Source organism: Electrona antarctica (genome assembly GCF_951216825.1).
Source record: "Electrona antarctica genome assembly, chromosome: 12".
Taxonomy (NCBI): Eukaryota; Metazoa; Chordata; class Actinopteri; order Myctophiformes; family Myctophidae; genus Electrona; species Electrona antarctica.
Window position 1 is genome coordinate 40954453 of NC_136793.1, and position 19322 is coordinate 40973774.

Consider the following 19322-nt stretch of genomic DNA (forward strand, 5'->3'; position numbering starts at 1 on the left):
CTTAGGTCACATCAGTCTCTAAAATAATCTAATATCATTGCTCAGATTTGTTCAAATAAATTGCATTTCCCTCACTAAGATATCTCATCTCAGGACTGTTATTTTACAAATGTGAGCATGATCACATGATTTCTCCTCAGCAGCCACAGCAACCAAAATGGACCCCATCCTCATCAGTATTCTTTGAGTGTAAACAGAATCATCTAACTCACTCAAAGACATTCATCTTGTGGCTAACTGTGATATTACCACCATTCATCAAAAAGCTGAGGTTGACGCAGCCCCCACCATGACAGCAGCCCGATAAACTTTCAGTGTGACACTCTGCAGCAGCATCTGCGAACATTCATGTTTGACAAGCTGAGCTTGACACCGACAGACGCAACACATTGCTATTGTTAAAGCATCAACCTAGGACTATCAATCAAGTGCCTCCCTGATCTGAGACAACAGATCTATTCTGGTAGCATTAGAAAGTCTGTGATAATTGGATTATTGAGTCGACCTGAAATTCAAGGGGTTAGAGTTCTAGAAATGTCCTCAGGCCTAAACTAAAAAGAAGAATGTAATGTAGTTCTGACAGGGGAGGCCAGATATTTATCACCATCTAGTGGAGATCAGGCTTTAAATTCATATCAGTATTTAGAACAAATATGGAACAACAGGGGAGCTTTGATGTGATGAATCACCTCGTTATAATGTATTGTACACTTTATTGGTGCATTACAAAAAAGGGGGGAAAAAGCTATTTTACAAGAGTGCCAAAATTGCTTATTGAAGAATAAACCACTTAACTGTATCATATATGAGTGACTGACTGTCGCAAACGATACAGACACACCTCCCTGACAATAACGCCGACCGAGACAGCTTGTTTATTTTTGGACCACAATGCTTATATGAAACGATTTTAAGATGACCACGTTATTCTCCATAGAGAAATTACTTCCGTGAACCAGGGGAAACCAGGGGATGAGCGAGTGACGTCAGGACTTCGGCGCTCTATAGTGAGCCAAGTTGAAAATATGCCATTTTTGCATAGTGACTTTGTCAAACAACATCTTTTCACCATAGCAATAGACTTTCAACAGCCTTTTCTTCAGAGGATTGGTATGACAAAAGAACATTTTACAATGCATTATTCAGCTTTTGAGCAGTCCGCAAATAGTTTGTTAACCACGCAAGCCTGACATAGTCCCATGACGAAAATAGCCAATGTACACATGTCATGTGAAGTGAGCTTGAAGATCTGCTAATTTCACTGTGCAACACTGGCGTACACTGTGTACTGAATAAATTAAGCATATAGGACAAGGCTAGATTTGTTTCACCTATAACGACATGCCCAATATAGGGATACCAGGGTTAATGTGGTTAAACCTGTGACGAAGGAACAGCTACAGTCGCATGGCAACCGTAGCTCCTGGTGACTGCAGTTCCAGGTCCAGCAGGCGGAACAGCATGGCACGTTTGTTACGCTGGGGCGTTTGTCCCAAGGCGTGGTAGAGCCGAGCCTGCAGGTAGTACACGTCACGGAGACGCTCCTTACAGTTCAACATGGAGAAATATGACACAGCCTCGTCCAATGTCTCGACTGCCAAACTCAGAGCTGGAAGAACAAAAATAAAACCATGCTGTTCATGTTGTTTAAAAAGGGATTTGCGCTTTGGGATAAGACATTGAATAGTAACTGGAAGGTGATGCAAGAATAGATGGTTGATGTGCAATACTGGACCCAAAATGGGAATCAACCCAAAGGCATTGTGTTTGTTGTTAGTGTTTACTTAATGACATACGTTCGTAGTCTGTTTGGAAATAAAATGCTTTTAAACAAACACTTCTGACAAATTTCCATAATTACAGAATGATTACACCATGTAGAACCGGTGCAACAGGTCTCCTGAAAGGTTGCACAATGCAGCTCATTCTTTGAGGGGGAAAAACAAGCATAGTGTAGGATACATAGTAGGAAAGGTATGCCGTTTGGTCACTTTGAATGTGACCAAACACAATGGTATCCAATAAATTGTGTCCAATAAATGTGTCCAATAAATTGGCAAATATTGTGACCAGGAGCATTGAGTTACCTGACATTACAGAGACATTTTGATATTGGCAGCATATCATTTTGATAGGTTAATGATAGCTATGTGATAGATAATTTTGCTTGCTTAATGATAGCTATAAGATAGGAATCTGTATTTGGCAAAGCGCCTATGGCTGTTACCTGCTTGACCTTGTCCATTTGGCCTGAACCCAGCCATTGCCATCTGACAGCGGGCTGCCAGCAGGAGAGCTCGGCCCTTGTCCATGACTGCTCCGTGTGCCAGAATCGGCTCCATGGCTTCATGTAAGACACTCAGAGCCTGTTCAGGTACTCCCAACATCAGCTACAGAGAAGACCATAAACAACAATGTAAAACAAGAAATGATCACATAGTGATATTTGTCAGGTGAATGAAGCGCTGGTTTCTTTATTTAGTAACGAACACTCCTCTCAAACGGCCGGTCTCGATTATAACATTACATCACATAACATTGGGTGTCTCTAAAGATTTCTGCTACCTGTTACCCGTTTCCTGGTCATGTGACCCGAGTAACCAATACATGACAGCAGCGAGTGCGGCAGCCAATCAGGACTAGGACCTCAGTATGACTCATGTATGACTAGGTCTTCTACATTTCATGAGCTGTTAGTCAGGTTTCACCTGACAAAAAATACTATTTGCATGTACTATTATGTGTGGGAACAATAATGGAACGGTACAAAATTAGCCTGGCATTGCCAGACTGATCACATGGAATCACAAACAGGTTCCCCATCGTGGGGAACTTGTGAGTGACCCCACGTGATGATTCACAAGCAATGCCAGGCTAGTAGATAATATCACTAACAGCAGGTTAGGATAATTCAGAAACCCAGAAAATTAGTCAGAAACACACTGGAATATGTTAGTTCAGGAACACGGTATGTGCATCAGGAGGAGATTTGACACCGATAACAGCCATCCCATAATAAGGATAGTTATGGTAGTTAGACAATAAAGATGCCCGTCTGTGACTGACTTGAGTGAAGGCCAAGTGGAGAATTGTCTCTGAAGCCAGAGCCTGCAGATGGTGCTGTCTAGCCAAAGCCAACGCCTTCAACAGGAGGGGGAGGGCTGTGGAGAAGCCAGAAGACTCCCAGTGGAGCGCAGCAGTAGAAAGCATCACCCTGCAGGAGAGCGCAAACAAAACAAATCAAAGACAGCAAGGCAAAGACGAATCACTTACACACTCAATATATTAAAACCCTCAAATTGAATCAGAAAGTCAGAATACACTTTGTCTGCGTTTGTTTGTGTTCTAAAGGTCTTACTTTGAGACCCGTTCGACCGTGCGATGCAACTCAATGGGGAGACTATTTTGGCCGATATCATTTTAATCAACAGAGCAACTACTATTGAAGATATCTCGCCAGTACGTCATGACAACTACACAACCCAAATCTCTATCAAAAGAAGAATTGCCAAAATTAACACAAAATGTTGTATTTATTTTGATGCAAGATAAAGTCTCCTATCCTCTTACCTGATAATCATTTCTGTACATTTTGTCCTCTCACAATGTACTTGTAGCCTCTGTAAAATGCTGTAGGCTTCAGTGGTCCTGTTAAGGGCCTTCAAAACTTGAGCTTTCCTGTTTGACAAAAACAAACACTATTACAAATAGAGCACACATACTTGAAATTATGACACAGCCATCATTACTGATGTGGATTGATTATTTAGGTTATTTTGTGTGTCCAATTATTCTTAATTATTTCTCAGCTTGAGTATTTCATCTACAGATAATGTTCAACTGAATATGAATACTCACAAGATGCATAAAAGACAGAAGCATAAAATCAACAGTGAGTTACATGGCTTTTCTATGTGGTAAAATAAGCATACAGTTGACGCAAAATTGACCTAGATTCTTGGCCGATTATTTCTGCACATTTGTGGTTTGAGCCAGACGATGTGGGGCAGATGCAAATTTAGACGAGATAATATGCTGCATTTGTTGGGGGGGGAATAACCAACGCCTGAGCAAATACGACTAATCTAAGATTGCATTAAAGGATTTACAGTACAAGTTACCATCTCTCCTCTTTAGGCTATATTTGTATTGGCTAGACAAATATACCTGTACAATCCTTCAGAGTTGTTTAAGGCAGCGATGGCAGTGACCTGCGGCTCTGCCAAGTGGTACTTCCCATCGTTCATGAGTCTTTCAAACTGGATTTTCAGCTCACACAACATCCAAAGCTGTTTAAGACAAAAACATCATTGCTGCATCAACAGCACTTTTGTGCACAATATCTTTTCAAGTGCACTTCAATTCAAATTTCAGATTTATCATTAATAGTGGTTCACCCCCAGTGTTAATCCCTCTTTTCATCCCCAGCGTTAATCCCACTTTTTTGAGTGGTGCAAACCACTCCAACAACCAGCTTTGTCTGTATCTATGTATGTGTGTACCTGTACGTGGGGCCACGTATAGGTGAGCATGGTTGCTATGGTTAGTGTGTGACGTCACTGCACCACTCAGTTCACACAGGTGTGATTTTTTTAATTTTATGCAAACAGAAATGCTGCTACAGAACCATATATAGTACTTTGAGTTTGAAGTCGACTCCTGGCTGGACCCAGAAGACAACTGAAAAGAGGAATTTCCCCGTTTTCAGTTGCCTTCTATGAGGATATCATGCATTTGGACTAAACAAAATAGACACATAATTATCAAAGTCTGATCAAGACTATATAATACCCAGCACACTCTCACAGTAGCTCTCTAACCAGCAATACGTTGATGCATATCCTGATGGCATTTTATGACAATGAAATTAAGCGTCAGCAAGGGCGAAATGTATGCAGAATCTGGCCATGTAAAGTGTGTTGGGTATAGTGAGGAACATTCGACAGTAGCAAAGTGTTACTTGTCACTGGTCAGTGGTTACAGAAGACTGGGCACTCCTTGTGAAGATCCCTAGATTAATCGCTTTATTTTTGACATGCTATTGTTGGCCATTTGTTGGACATCATTTCAACGCTTTTTTTTAATGAGATAAAACCCACATTGGATGTTTTTAACGTTAATGCTGCCTGAATGAAAAGAAAAAACGTTTTTAGCACATATCTGACCAGGGAGGAGCGGTACATCAAACTGGGCAGTACTTCTAAGCTCTATCATCATAACATTGAAGGAACTCACCTTGGCATGTTGCGTGTGAGGAGGAAACTGTTCCTTTAGGTGCTTAAGAACCTCGGACACAGCGCCATACAGGCCCTGTCAACAGAACAGCCACACGGACAAAACAAGGCTTACTCTCTAGGGCCAACACTGGAACTCAGCCCAGGGGCTGGAAAGGAGAACTGATCAATGTTGATTACCTTGCAGCAAGGCAGGGGCACACAGACTAATGGGGGTATTGTAAGAGCAGGACAGGAACCAGACAAATGAGATTCAATCAGATGGGCTATACCTGCTCGGCATGCAGCTCAGCCAGGTGGCAAAGCGCCACAGCAAAGGCCTCCGTGTTGTTCTGCTGGACGCCAAAGTTGACTGGCTCCAGACTGCTCATGTTCAGAAGGAGCTGAGCCTGTTGCTGAGCCATGGTGCTGCACAAGACAGGTGATGGAATAGGAGGAACAATGTGAACAAGCGCAAAGTCAGAGAATATTGTTCAGTTATTATTATCCAGTTGGCCACTCGTACGGTTCACTGGAGCTCAACATACAAATAAAAACATGCTCACTGGTGATTCATAGCCAGTCTAGTGGAGTTGGCTGTCCTATGATAAGCATGTTGACAATTTCCAAATATGATGCAATCTGATTTGGTCCACTATTTTGCCTATGTGCAGGGAATGAACAAAAAGACTACAATTAAAGTCATGCTGTCGTGTAACTTTTTCAATTAAACAAGTTATTTTTTTCTATAATTTTCCACTGCTAAATTTTTCGCAATAACCATTTCACATAAATGTGGAAAACATAAAAATAAATAAATAAATATAGATTATGAGCTTTGCATTACACTTTTGCTTGATAGCAACGACTGGCATCAAGGTAATGTCTTCTTGGTACCATATAGGGAAATTCATTATTAACCAATAAAGTATAAAATACACTTTAGAATGGACAAATGTCTGTGAATCACATATTAACACCTGCCGGGAAAGATATGAACTGTAAAATGCCAATGGATGCCAAAGAAGAACCGCAGTCTCTGCAAGGCAAGGAAATGGACACTGACCTCTTGCCGTACATCCTCCATATGGAGGTAGTCTGGGCTAGGCTGATCTCTATCAGCTCTGAAAGACTGTGCTTCCAGTGCAGGATATCTGTGTCCTTCAGTAGGTCCATCAGCTCATGGGCTGTCTTGCCCTGTACCGCCCCCTGCTGGACCAATGACTGAATCCCCAGAGAGGCCAAGTACTAGAGAAGAGAGAGCATAGAGAAGTGTGGGTGGTGTTGGTGGTGGTGCATTTAGGGAGTACAAACTGCCACTGTCCTGAACTGGTGCCGTCTGAAGGCTCATGCTTGTCTTACCGGAAGACAGAAATGTGCTGCCATTTTCACAGAATCCTCAGTTAACACTGAGCTGTCAGATCCTTTCATCTGTTCCAGTGTGTAGAGCCAACTCTGAGGCATGACACCCGGAAAGAAAGAAAATAGTAGAGGGAAAACAGTTGTAGACAGAGAAGAGACACTGATTAATCTTTTTTTTTTTTAAATAACGTATTTATTTGACCTTTATTTAACTAGCAGAAAATGTAGTTGAGATTAAAAGTCTCCTTTCCAAGGGAGCCCTAGGTCCCAGCAGGCAGCAGTGCAATTAAAACACACAGGGAAGAAGCAACACAATAAAAGCTAAGAATAAATCAAATGAAAGTAACAAAATTAAACAATAATTTTAAAAGACTAAGAGGATCAATTTACCAGACAGTGCTGCAAGCACACATGATCGTTGGACTCCTGGGCGATGCGGATAGCCTCTTGTAGAGCCAGGCCAGCTTGCTGACTACAGAGGTGAAGAAACAAAACTGTATCAGTCACATTTGAACCTGAAGGGCCAAGAGACAGAGGCTGACTAGTTAGTAACTTTAAAGATGCTGGATCTAGCCTATGCACCAGCAGGGGTTGCCACGATCCATCAAACGGAGGGCGTTAGATATAAACCATATATACAGGTATATAATGTAAACTCTGCTATGGAGCCACTGGGAGAAGCACCAAAGCTTTGAACTGAATCTAAGAATGCTGCACCACAGGTGTACCAGCTACAGCTAGGGATGTTAACAATTAATCGAAAATGGATTCATCGCCGTTAAGAAATTCTTCAATTAAACGTCAATTCATTAGGCGGTATTCTGTGAATGTAATGTTATCTTATCTTGGCCGGTTAAAGAAAACTCTCCCACACCTTGGTAGTTGGTAGCCACAGAAACGTCTCTGCTAACCAGTTGATGATACCAGATCGATAAGGTTATCAATAAATTAATTCATCGATAATTTGCATCCCTACGGCAGCCTTCTGACCTCAGTAAATGCACACACATGTATCTCTACAAACATACCCATGCATGTGAAAGGGAGAGTTCAACAGGTCTATTGCCGAGTTCTCACCAACAGCAACAAAGTAATTTACAATGGAAGACAATAGTCAATCTTGAACTGGCTTCAATATTTTCGGCATACACTGATAGGGTGAAGGATCAATCAATTGTGGTGTTGCACTGTTTCCAGTCCCCTTCACTCTCCTCAAATTATTTACCGGTTTGCAATGTCTTCAGCAACTCTTAAATGGCGATTCTGCTGCAATATAGATGGGTACACTTGGCCGTTTTGCAGTTAGTCTCCAAAATGTGAACGCAGCATTTCAGTGTAACTTGCCATTGACAATAAAGTCTAATCCAAATGACAAATCATCTATTATTCTAGACGAGTATAAATGCTTTCATTATACTCACTAGTGGCCAAAGCGACAGTGCAGACTGGCTAGGTTGAGGGCAGCGTAGCGAAGGCTCCTGCCATAACCCTCATCACCATTGCTCTTTCCCTCACTGCCAGACAGGATGAGGCGGTCAAAGTAATGCAGGAGACTGTGTGTGGAGATGTAGATGTCCTGAACTCGTATGCTGTTCAAGTAGTTCAGGTAATGCTGAGGCAGAGATACAAGGCACAAAGCATCTAATTAAAGACAAACATTTGCCTCTCAGGGTTATCTCTTAAACCTACTCAATGACATTTGCAATAAGGATGTTTTTTGTTTTGTTTTTCTGCTTAATTTAATACAGGACAGCAAAGAGAAAATGGATGGTGAGCATAGGAGTAATGAGAGGAAATCCAGTTTGGCAAGTAACAAGCAAACGTTGACAGCTTGTTTATACAGACTATTTAGTTTGTAGATGAGTGGACTCTCACCGCTTCGGCAAAGTCTGGGTTAAATTTCAGCATGTTGTTGAGCTCATCCTGTAAGGCTGCTGGCTTTAGAGATTTGTTCTCATCATTCTTCAGAAGATAGGCCTGGGGAGAAGGGATGATTGAAATCAATGCCAAATACCACTCATTGCTACTGTAAGAAGTCTGTTTGCTCAACAGAACATAGATCATACAGTATCATCAGTAATTTGTGCAGATGAAATAAAAACAATTTGATGTGCAATTTACAGTACTTAAAATGTACAATGCTTTATGACAACATCATAGCAAAGTTATAGAACTCCGGTACCGTATGGCAAAAGCCTTACTCATTAACAGGTGGGGCAAAATGACAAAAATGTGTTGACCCTTGCTTACCTGCCTCGCAAGAAAATACTCTGCTTGTTTTTGTGAAAGGGGACCTCTACTTGGTGCATCATCAGTTCTAAAATGCAGAAGAACAATAATAAAAAGTAAATATGTAGCATATGGTGTGAACTTTCATCTTGAATTGCAATTTGCAAAAAAAACAACAAAAACAACAACAACATTGACTAATAAAAAAAGTCTGTTGCTCTCCCCAGGTTGGCGTGTGTAGGATTACATTAGTCAATATTGGCACTGGGTGGGAAAAAAGGGTTACACAAATCGAGGGGTAAAAAATAAAAAAAGGGGATTTCAAACCTATTTGGGTACTTATAAACTGCAATGCATGCTCCTTTCGACATCCAAACTTTTTCCCCCCTCGGAACGTCATGTGAAATAACTAAATTTTGGGTTGAAACAGGTCTTAAGTAGTTAGATGTCAATAGCAGATGATAAATATAAATAATGGCAAAAATAGAAAATTTCCAACCGAAGTTCTGACTCAAGCAGCGGTGTGTCTGGTTCCTCCTTCTTTATCCGGTCCCCTATTGTGTCCTCATTACCAGTGAGTTCCATGTCTGCGTCATCTGCAAACAATGGCGGTGGCAACTCCACCTGGCATTTAGGCTTGCTGTAGTGGCTGAGGTAGTACTGCTGCAAGGACTTGTAGAGCTTGTACACTTGGCTGAAGGACAGTTTATTGTAGGCAAGAAGCATATGCCTCATAAAAAGACCTAAAACAAAGGATTGTAGAATCATTAGCTTATTGCCTTCATACAATCTGAACCTTTGTAATTTGAAGGATCCTCAGTTAAATAATGCATTAACGTAGGCCACGGACCACCATTTGATACGATCTCTCTCTGGAGTCCAATCTACACTGTAAAATCTTCAGTGTTAATTTAAATCTGGGTTATGGACCCATAAACTAAAGCAGGGGTGGGCAACTTTGAAGATGGAGGGCCACTAAATGTCCACACTCATGTTGGAGTGTGACGCGTTTTGAGCTTGTAGATCTGCTATTTTTGATATATATATATATTTATTTTTTATTTATTTTTATTTATTTTTTTGGCTTTCGCCTTTATTTTATATTTTTTTATGGAGGGACAGACAGTAGGCTGACAGGAAATGGGGAGAGAGATGGGGGAGTGACATGCAGTAAAGGCCGTCGGGATCGGGAGTCGAACCCGCGGCACACTGCCAGACTGGATTACCAGCCAAGGTGCCTGGACTGCTGAGCCACGGCCCAGGCCTATTTTTGCTATATTTTCATTTAAATCCTGAATAATTTTTGGCTATTTTTTAATTGGAATCCTGAAAAGTAACATTTTATTTAATTTCAAATGCATTTAGTTATAGTTATGATGACTTTATGAACTAAATAGAAATACATTGGACATAAATAAAGACAGACTGAAGTAATTAAAGCGGGTCATGTTGACAAAATATCAGTATTCTGATATTAACCTGTTGGTAGGGGCCGCATGTGGCCCGCGGGCCGCCAGTCTCCCATGTATGAACTAAAGGGTTTATTTTATTCCTCACTAATAGTATAAATCATTTAGCTAGCGAAACCCTAGAACGCTCTCAAGGACCCTGTACCCTACATTGAGAACGGTAATTGGAAGGCTCGCCCCCAAAACACACTTGCCCCCATTTTTTCCGCAAACGGCTCACCCTGAGCGGTTCTTGTATTGGTTTTATTGAGGATAAGATTAGGAATAAGTTTAAGGTTAGGCATAGTTTTACTGAGGTTAGGTTAGGAATAAGGTTAGGTTTAGGCATAGTTTTACTGAGGTTACAATAAGAAATGAATGGTGGGGACCGTTCCGAGGTCATCGGATTTGACCCTGGGCGAGCATTCCTGTATTCTTGAGAACTAGCGTTTTAGTACACACAATGTATGAGACAGACAGGTTTCCTGAGTTTATAACTGGCTTTCAACCACAATGTTAGAGTTTGCCAAAAGATTACTCACCAACAACACTGGTTTTATAAGCCTCAGATTCAAAGGCATTGTAAGGTGTGGGGAGGGTGGAAAAGAAACACTCCATGTGAAGAACTCCATCTGTCATTTCCTGTAGCCTTTAACAAATGAAACCAAAAGTTATACGAGTCAAAACGACTGACAGCTGTCACTAGCCCATTTCGGCACCCTAGTTTACATTCTATGAAGTTTGGACGAAGGTAACCCTAGGGTCCCTGATCGGTTATTTCACTCTCCATGGGATGGAGATTTACATACTCTCTATCACGGAGAGCGGCGGCGCCGCTTGAGTGTTGGTGAGATGTTTCAAAGATGCATAACGTGGCTATAGGAGACAACGGAAACGTGGGTGAAACTGCATTAACCGCCGATGCCGTTAAGTATTTTTAATCATTTTTTAAAGTTTTGGCTTCTCTGAAATTCTCTCTTCCTCACTTCCTTGACTTCCTTATTGACTTCCCCTTGTACCGCCTCCCGCACCAGGGCAGGGTGGTCGGTGCGAGGCAGTAACGTAGGGACACGCAGCTAGCTAGTCGCCGCTCGGGAGGCGGTACAATGGGAAGTCAATAAGGAAGTCAAGGAAGAGAGAGGAGAGAGAATTTCAGAGAAGGGTTACCTTCATCCAAACTTCAGAAAAGGTAAACTAGGGTCCCGAAAGGGGCTAAGCTGTCACCTGAGATGATGTATATGGTCTGGTCTGTCTGTACAAATGGGCCAATGGCTAATTCAACATGTAAAAAATAGAGAATAAAGGGAAAGAAATCTGCAATACTACAGTATCGCCACAGTTTATACCTGTATTTGACGGCATATGCAGTTTGAGGGCAACAATCTTCTACAGTCTTCATAAACTGCCCTAGACTCAAGTCTGGTCCCTATGATGACAGAGCAAGGTTAACACAACTTATGAGACATTCATGCTCAACAGAGGTTGAACATTATGCAATTAACATATTGGAGCTAGCAATTCCACAACTTTTTAAAACAATATTAGAGAGCATAAGTAACTAACCTGTTGTAGAGGCAAAATTAGTTTGTTAAGTCGCCTTCTTTCTGGCAGAGCAATTTTAGATGTGGCCATCTCAGACAGCAAGGCGAGGACAGAGATTTTATACGGCGTCACCCAATCTTTGATGCCAAACACATTGGCGTGAACGACACCGTTCGTCATCATTGGGTTGAAATACAAGCTTTCGTGCACACTCGCCATTATTTCAAGAGCTGTTTCAGGTCAACCTGGCCTTGGCTGGAGGGAATTAGCTGCAGTCTATCAACAACTAAACAGTCAGCTAACGTTAGCTTAGCTATCGTAGTAGCTGCCAGCCGTCCATGACAATGTGACAGAAAGCCGGCAAAACCTCAGTGACTGATGCACGCTGACGCTACCTTGCAAACGAACTGTCCAGCAGCAGACACTTTTACAACTTTTCACGTAGAAGAATTGGGACTATGTATGTTAATGTTTACATACACCACCAGTATTTTTTCTGTCACACTTTGCTTCAAACCGCCCTCCTCCTGTCCACTGAAACATACGTCATAGACCACGGCGCGGCGCCAGGCGTCACATCGAACACAGATTGCTCGATGAATCTTCTCTCAAATTCTCAATGCGAGTCTCAATGTACAGTCATATTTTATTTTAAGAGGACCACATTGGATATAGTTGTTTTGTCATGTCGTTTTCGTTGTTTATTTATATTTTGTATGTATTTTACATGTAATAATAATAATAATAATAATGCTAGACAGATCTCTGTCTAGCATTATTAACAGATTGCACTTGCAGAATGGGTACAGTCCAATGTAGGCCTACAGGTCAATACAAAAACTTCTAGAGGATAAAACCAGAAAAAGCACTATAAAGACTTGTTTTGTTCACTTTAGGGTCCTCTATTTTCAATTCAAAATAATATAGAAAAATAGAGGAGGGGGACTTTTACTCTTTTACAGGGGCCAGTTTAGAATTGCAAACGCCTGTAGTGCTCTTTGAGAGCGTTTTTAAGGAGGCTATGGATTCACATTTAACAGCTGTTGGTAGGGCGTTCCACATTTTAGTGGCATAGGAGCGAAATGATTTTAACCCCTTGTTTGAGCCGAATCTGGGTTGAACATGATTTGTTGAACTCCCTCTGATGTTGTGATCGTGGACTTTGTTGACATAACGGAAGTATTTTGGTACATGCATCCTAGTGGTGTAGCGAATCTTGTAGGCACATTGCAAGTTGCTGCACTCTGTCGTCAACCCTAAGCCATTCCAACCTATGAAAACTGGCAGTGGTGAGTTGGGTTCTGAGAGTAGCCTGACCAGTTTGTTTTGGGATGTCTGGAACCTTGTTTTAAGAGTCTGATGTGCTGTGGTAACCTGAGACGAATGCATAGTCGAGGGAAACCTTGTAAGAGGGCTCCTGTTAGGCTCTTCAATGTATGTAATGAGTACAGCAATCTTGTTCTTTGGTTGACTTTTTTGATTACATTGGTGGTGGCCATTTTATCACAGGAAGGATTTGCCTCTCCATGATGGAACCTATAGGTACTGTAGGTAATTTAATTTTGTTCGCGTGATAATAGTGTCACCCACTTTAACTGAGAAGCCGTCGGCCTTGCTGGTATTACTATTTGATCCAAAGAGAATCTATTCAGTTTTTCCCAGGTGTAATGATAGTTTGTTATCAGCGAGCCAGGTGCAATTCTACCGAGTTCAGAGCTGAGGGCCTTTTCAGACTCAGTGAGCACAGTCTTAAGATTGAGATACAGGCAGACCTAGCTACCTCCCTATAGAAGACAGACTATGCACCACCACCCACTGTGCACCCACTGTGCACAAAATAAAGTGGAAACTTACACTTCGTAACCGCCTGTCCACTGTACCAAGATATCAGAGACACATGACTATTGACAAAAACTCCCATTTCTGCTGGGCGAAGTACAAGAATGTGCAAACACAGTAGCAAGATTTGTGATAGGAGCTGTGATAGGAGCGAGAAGGATATAAATGTAACACAACCTAATCATTGTGTGTATTCCTGCACTTAAGTGACCTCGGTACATAGAAATAGATGTATTGGGTATTCTAATCTACTATCTAGAGTAGACTGTTGATATAGGTTCATAGTTTACCTATGATCCTATCCATCCATTCATCTTCAACCGCTTATCCGTAGTCGGGTCGCGGGGCAACAGCTCCACCAGAGAGCTCCAGACTTCCTCCTGGGGTATCCAGAGGCTTTCCAAGGCCAGTGAGTCGATGTAATCCCTCCAACTGCACCTTGGTCTGCCCCGGGGTCTCCTCCCAATGGGACGTATGAACTGAGATGCCAGCCACCCGTCGGAGAGAACTCATTTCAGCCGCTTGTATTCGCGACCTTATTCTTTCGGTCATGCACACTTCATGACCATAGGTGAGAGTAGGAACGAAGATTGCTCGGTAGAGAGCTTTGCTTTCTGGCTCAGCTCTCTTTTCGTCAGTGCGGTACAGTGACTGCAATACCACCCCTGCTGCTCCGATTCTCCGGCTGATCTCCTTCTCCGTCCTCCCCTCACTTGTGAACAAGAACCCGAGTCAGAGATACTTGAACTCCTTCACCTGGGGTAATGTCTCATTCCCTATTTGGACTGCACAATCCATCGGTTTCCTGCTAAGAACCATGCATGGCCTCAGATTTGGAGATGCTGATCCTCATCCCAGCCGCCGTACACTCGACTGCGAACTGGTCCAGTGAGAGCTGAAGGTCTTGGACCAATGGTGCCATCAGGACCACATCATCTGCAAAAAGCAGTGATGCAACCCTTATTAACTGTGCATGTGCTTGTGTGTGTGCGACACTGCGTGTACACGTAGTCAATTACCAAGAATGTCATATAAAGATATTAAAGAAGATATTCGTACGTCTCTAAATGTTTTGATGAATTGAAAATGGTGGGCCCTATTGTAAACAAGTGTAATGCTTTATGGTGTCGTCCACTCACCGTTAACAGTTTTTGTATTGAGTTGTACTTGAAATGTACTGTAATTCTGCAAACTGTTAATAAATCAATCAATCAATCAATCAATCAAAAGATCTATTAATGCCCCAAAGTCCCACGCCCTCCCACCACCCTTTCTCTTTTTTAACGAAAGGGGAAACTATTCAGGGGGGGGGGGGGCTGTGGACGGGTGGTCTGTGTATTTTGTGAAAAATTGAAAATAAAAACAAAATATTAAAAAAAAAAAATGATATAATGGTATAATATAATAATGAGGTTTGTAAGTTGTCAGTGTCAACAAAGTCTAGCCAATCACAGCGTTACGACCAGCCCGGGCTATGGGATCCAGATGGGATCTAGACGTCACTCTTTCAGTGTTATGATTGGTGCACTCCTTGCATCAAGTCACTCTCGCACTCATCTTTCCTCGATTCCTCGCTCGCGTTCTTTGCAGCCGTTGTTGGGAATGAAGAAGACAGACAGTTCATCTAAAGAAGTGAAGCTCCTTGTTGCAATGGTTCGACTATCAATCTGTTCTCACACATTACACACGTTGGTGCAATGAAGGTACGATTCCATTCTATTTATATGACATTTAGCACACCTTTAAATGGTTTCGAGTTCGACTGTTGGCTAACGTTAGCTAACATAGCAAACCAAGCTTCATTTTGTTATCTGCCAGCTGGCATTAAGGTTAGCTATAGCTTGGTGTGTAACGTAATTACAGAGTAATTATACAGTAAAAGCATTTGAAAGGTCTACAAAATGTGGCCGATCAGTCAGTGTGTATAATGCCTCGTACTCTGAATTATGTACTTTACTAATCCCCGGATGGTTCAGTGTATTTTTCTATACCTGTAACATCGTATAGTTAAATAAATCTCAAGAACCACACAAAAAAACGCATGTGTTTTGTTAGTGTTAAATGATAATGTGGGGTGCCATTACTTTGTTTATTACGCTCTTCCACCACTTGGCAAAATATTGACAATCAGCTTTGCCTTTTATGGTCGTGTGTCGTCACTCCTATGAATTGAATATGAAGGACCCCAATGGAAACACGCCATAGGCTTTCTTGGGTTTTAAATCCTCTTAGCAGACCTTGTATTGAACTGTACTTTAGTTTCCTGTGCTTTTTTCTGCAAAAATTTAATCAATCAAGTCAACCAATCAATACAAAACTCATATAAACCTGTGTATGACACCTATTAATTTCAAGTTGATTTTGATATGCACAGATGTGACTCCCCTGAAGGCAGACATGCAGACTTGAAATGAATATATTATTATATTCACCAACTGTTTTGATTGATTGATTGATTGAATACTTTATTAGACAGAAATGTAAACAGCACAAGGTACAGTCACATATTTGTCTAAAAAGATAATGCAAGAAAAAAAGTCCTGGGGACTTGTTTCCATTGTGGTCCTGTATTCAATTCAAATCAACAAACATAGCATACAATGTCATCAACAAACAGTGATGTAAATAGGTTTTCAATGGAATGGGACCCAGCACCCAGGGGTGGTCTTTTAGATGGGACATTTTATGAGACCCACTTCAATGACGTTAGTCATATTTTGTCATTTTTACAAATTGCAGCATTTAACTCCCATTTCATCTTATATGGTTATAATATGGTTATATATACAACACTATTATATGGTGTAGGCCAGGCCTACAGACTAGAGGTGAGTTTACCTCCCCTTTGGCTTCCTGAAAGATGAATTTTGAGGCCTGCTTTGAAGGACGCCAGTGTCATATCTTCAAGTCTGGATCTAACTCACTAGAGACCCAAGAACCCATTGAAGAAAAATATGTTGTGTAACTACTAACTAGTAGTACTAAATGCATTAATCAGGTATGTCTTTTGGGAATGACAGGCAGGGGCCACGTCCATGTGGGCTTCATGCTGTGGTTTGCTGAACGAAGTCATGGGCACAGGGGCAGTTAGAGGCCAGCAGCCAGGGTTTGGTGCTGGGGCTGGACCTTTCCGGTTTGCCCCCAGTGCGGGATATTCCACATACCCGCCCACAACCTCAGGGAGCCCCAGTGTTGTATGCAAGGCCTGTGGTCAGGCCTTCTCCGTCTTCAGAAGGAAGGTACGTTCCAGACAGAGCCTGTGTGTGATAATCAACTAGGGCTAACCTGTGATAATCACGTGTGAATGTTTACATTTTGTTGATGTATGTTCAGCTAGGTTTATTCCAACTTAATGTGGAAGAATGGAAGAATTTGAAACATATAGAGCGCCGAAGTCCATCCCCTCGATTCCCCTGGTTCACGGAAGCAATTTCTCTATGGAGAATAACATGGGGTCATCTTAAAACCGTTTCATATAAGCATTGTGGTCAAAAATAATCAAGCTGTCTTGGCGTTATTGTCAGGGAGGTGTCTCTGTATCGTTTGCGACAGTCAGTCACTCATATGATGCTGTCTGTTTCTAGCGAAAATGTAACTATATTCAGCAGTAACAATAGCCTCCTCTCTCAGTCAGTTGATTCTTCATATCCATATGAGTGAAGCGGCCTGGATGATTTGTTTATTTTTCAAACACAGTTCTTATATGAGGCAATCTAAAATCCCCCTATGGGGATTACAATGCAAATAAAAAGTACATGAACCCGTGGATTGGCGCCCTCTACCGATATTGACGTCAGACTTCGGTGCTCTATACACATTATTTAGTCAATATAAGGGCAGCCTTATGCTATTCCACCTTCCTTCTTCTGAAAGTGAGAAGTGCCAAGGTGTGCGACGAAATAAGCCTAAATCTAAACCACTATTACAAAGATACTTCCCACTGATTACACACACCCAAAGTGAATTTGAAACTATGACCAACCTATACCTATTGGGAGAAATACAACAATGTGCAAACACAGCAGCAAGATTTGTGAACTTTTGCGATAAAAGACGGTTAGCCAATGGAATACAACCACCCCAAGGATTACTATCTGTACCAAAATGCTACTAATTTATCCTAAAGTGACTGCTATTTGTTTCTTTTCTTTTTTTTTTAATGTTTTTTTTTTGTGGCTTTCGCCTTTTTATTTTATATTTTTTTATGGAGGGACAGACATGCAGTAAAGGCCGTCGGGATCGGGAGTCGAACCCGCGGCACACTGCCAGACTGTGTTGCCAGCCAAGGTGCCTGGACCACTGAGCCAAAAACAGTTTTACCCTGTTATACCCTGTATTCCATGTATATAACGATGCAATGTCACATAGTTCTGTTTACAGTACACAATGCTGTACCCCCTCCAACTGTAAATACATGCCCTATTTTCAACAGTTTTTATTATACTTTGACACTGCCAATAAAGCTCTATTGAATTGGTTATGGTACAAATTTATATGTAATATGATTTGTCCTCTGTCTGAGTCACTCAAGGAGAGATGCATAATCTTTCAGATACTACAGTCTGGCCATGGCTCTACACTGAGACCACTGCATATGAATTAATTCCATATAGTTGAACCATATGATAAGAAATGTACCATGTAAGAGTATAGGAAGTAACCTAATTTAAAGCTACAATCTGAGGCTTATTTTAATAAAACATTTTTTAACCAATATGTATTGAATGAATGAATTTAATACATGCGTTGGAAAGGTTTGCTGTCACATACCATTAGATCGGCCTTGCTGCATGTGACGCTGTGCATAGTACGTAATTGCATCATCAAATGCAAATCTTTAGTGATGTAAAGCTCATATTTATTCAATTCATAATCTATTGCTCCATGCGTATGCATAACGAAATGGGGGGAAATAATATAGCCAACAAAAAACACACAAAATGAAATGTACTGTTTAACTGATAGTATTAATGGTTAATTCATTATTTACTAGACAATAGAGATGCACAATATAATCGAAATCGGCCATAAAAATGCCATGTCAGTGTCGAACCGATCTAAAAATAATCCTGATTATTTTCACCGATATTGATGCCGCAATAATGTGAGCGTCAACAGCTTTGTACTCGCTCAGCAGCCAGTCTGCCTGTCGCTGTCTCTTTAAAGGGGAAAACCACCCATTTTCAACATTTTACTATGTCATTAATATACCCTAGAGCTGTTGTGTGGAAATAATAAAAAAGTCCCCCCATTTTGGATTTCCTAGAACTGTAATTATGAAAAAAATCATTAACATGGTGAAACACATCTTGATGACATCATCAAGATGTGTTTCACCATGTTAATGTTTTTTTTCAGACCTCTAGTTCTAGGAAACACAGAACGGGGGAACTTTTTTATTATTTCATATAACAGCTCTAAGGTACATTAATGACATAGTAAAATGTTGAAAATGAGTGGAATGCCCCTTTAAGAGCGTCAGCTGTTAGTGGGGAGGGGTGCTTATCATCTACTTTCACCAAATAAATTAAATAAAAAGAATTCTGCAATGAGTTCAATAATACAATACAATATATTATAACAATATAATATATATCGGTATTGGTATTGGCCGATATGATCCTGCAAATAATCATATCGGATATTGGGCATAATTTCAATATTGTTCATCTCTACGACTACTAACTAG

General features: G+C 41.1%; 2 protein-coding genes across 5 annotated transcripts in view; one reads left to right on the forward strand and one right to left on the reverse strand.

Annotated features, from left to right (window-relative positions):
* Nucleotides 1-846: 846 nt before the first annotated feature.
* Nucleotides 847-12384, reverse strand: anapc5 (anaphase promoting complex subunit 5). The gene is made up of 17 exons (XM_079515330.1): nucleotides 11816-12384; nucleotides 11599-11678; nucleotides 10795-10901; nucleotides 9304-9547; nucleotides 8826-8892; nucleotides 8451-8552; nucleotides 7997-8187; nucleotides 6966-7047; nucleotides 6576-6668; nucleotides 6280-6461; nucleotides 5507-5642; nucleotides 5236-5310; nucleotides 4168-4289; nucleotides 3571-3678; nucleotides 3067-3214; nucleotides 2228-2390; nucleotides 847-1609 (listed from the first exon to the last, which is right to left on the reverse strand). Exons 1-17 carry the CDS (start codon nucleotides 12011-12013, stop codon nucleotides 1398-1400), a joined length of 2310 nt encoding a protein of 769 aa, XP_079371456.1. The 5' UTR covers nucleotides 12014-12384; the 3' UTR covers nucleotides 847-1397.
* Nucleotides 12385-15166: 2782 nt separating this feature from the next.
* The window catches only part of rnf34a (ring finger protein 34a), a 30950-nt gene continuing 26794 nt past the window's right edge, over nucleotides 15167-19322 (forward strand). For all 4 annotated transcript variants that reach the window (XM_079515333.1, XM_079515332.1, XM_079515334.1 and 1 more), the window contains exons 1-2: nucleotides 15167-15336; nucleotides 16654-16872. In XM_079515333.1, coding sequence (XP_079371459.1) covers nucleotides 15331-15336; nucleotides 16654-16872 — 225 coding nt within the window. In that variant the 5' untranslated portion in view covers nucleotides 15167-15330. The remainder of the gene's footprint in view (nucleotides 15337-16653; nucleotides 16873-19322) is intronic.

Bases quoted from the DNA above. Each gene is read 5' to 3' on its own strand.
- anapc5 (XM_079515330.1), bottom strand. From the start codon at position 12,013: ATGGCGAGTGTGCACGAAAGCTTGTATTTCAACCCAATGATGACGAAC. The intron at 9,548-10,794 runs GTGAGTAATCTT...CCTTTGTTTTAG, and splicing joins TTATAAAACCAGTGTTGTTG to GTCTTTTTATGAGGCATATG. The intron at 8,893-9,303 runs GTTGGAAATTTT...TCTGCATTTTAG, and splicing joins CTGCTTGAGTCAGAACTTCG to AACTGATGATGCACCAAGTA.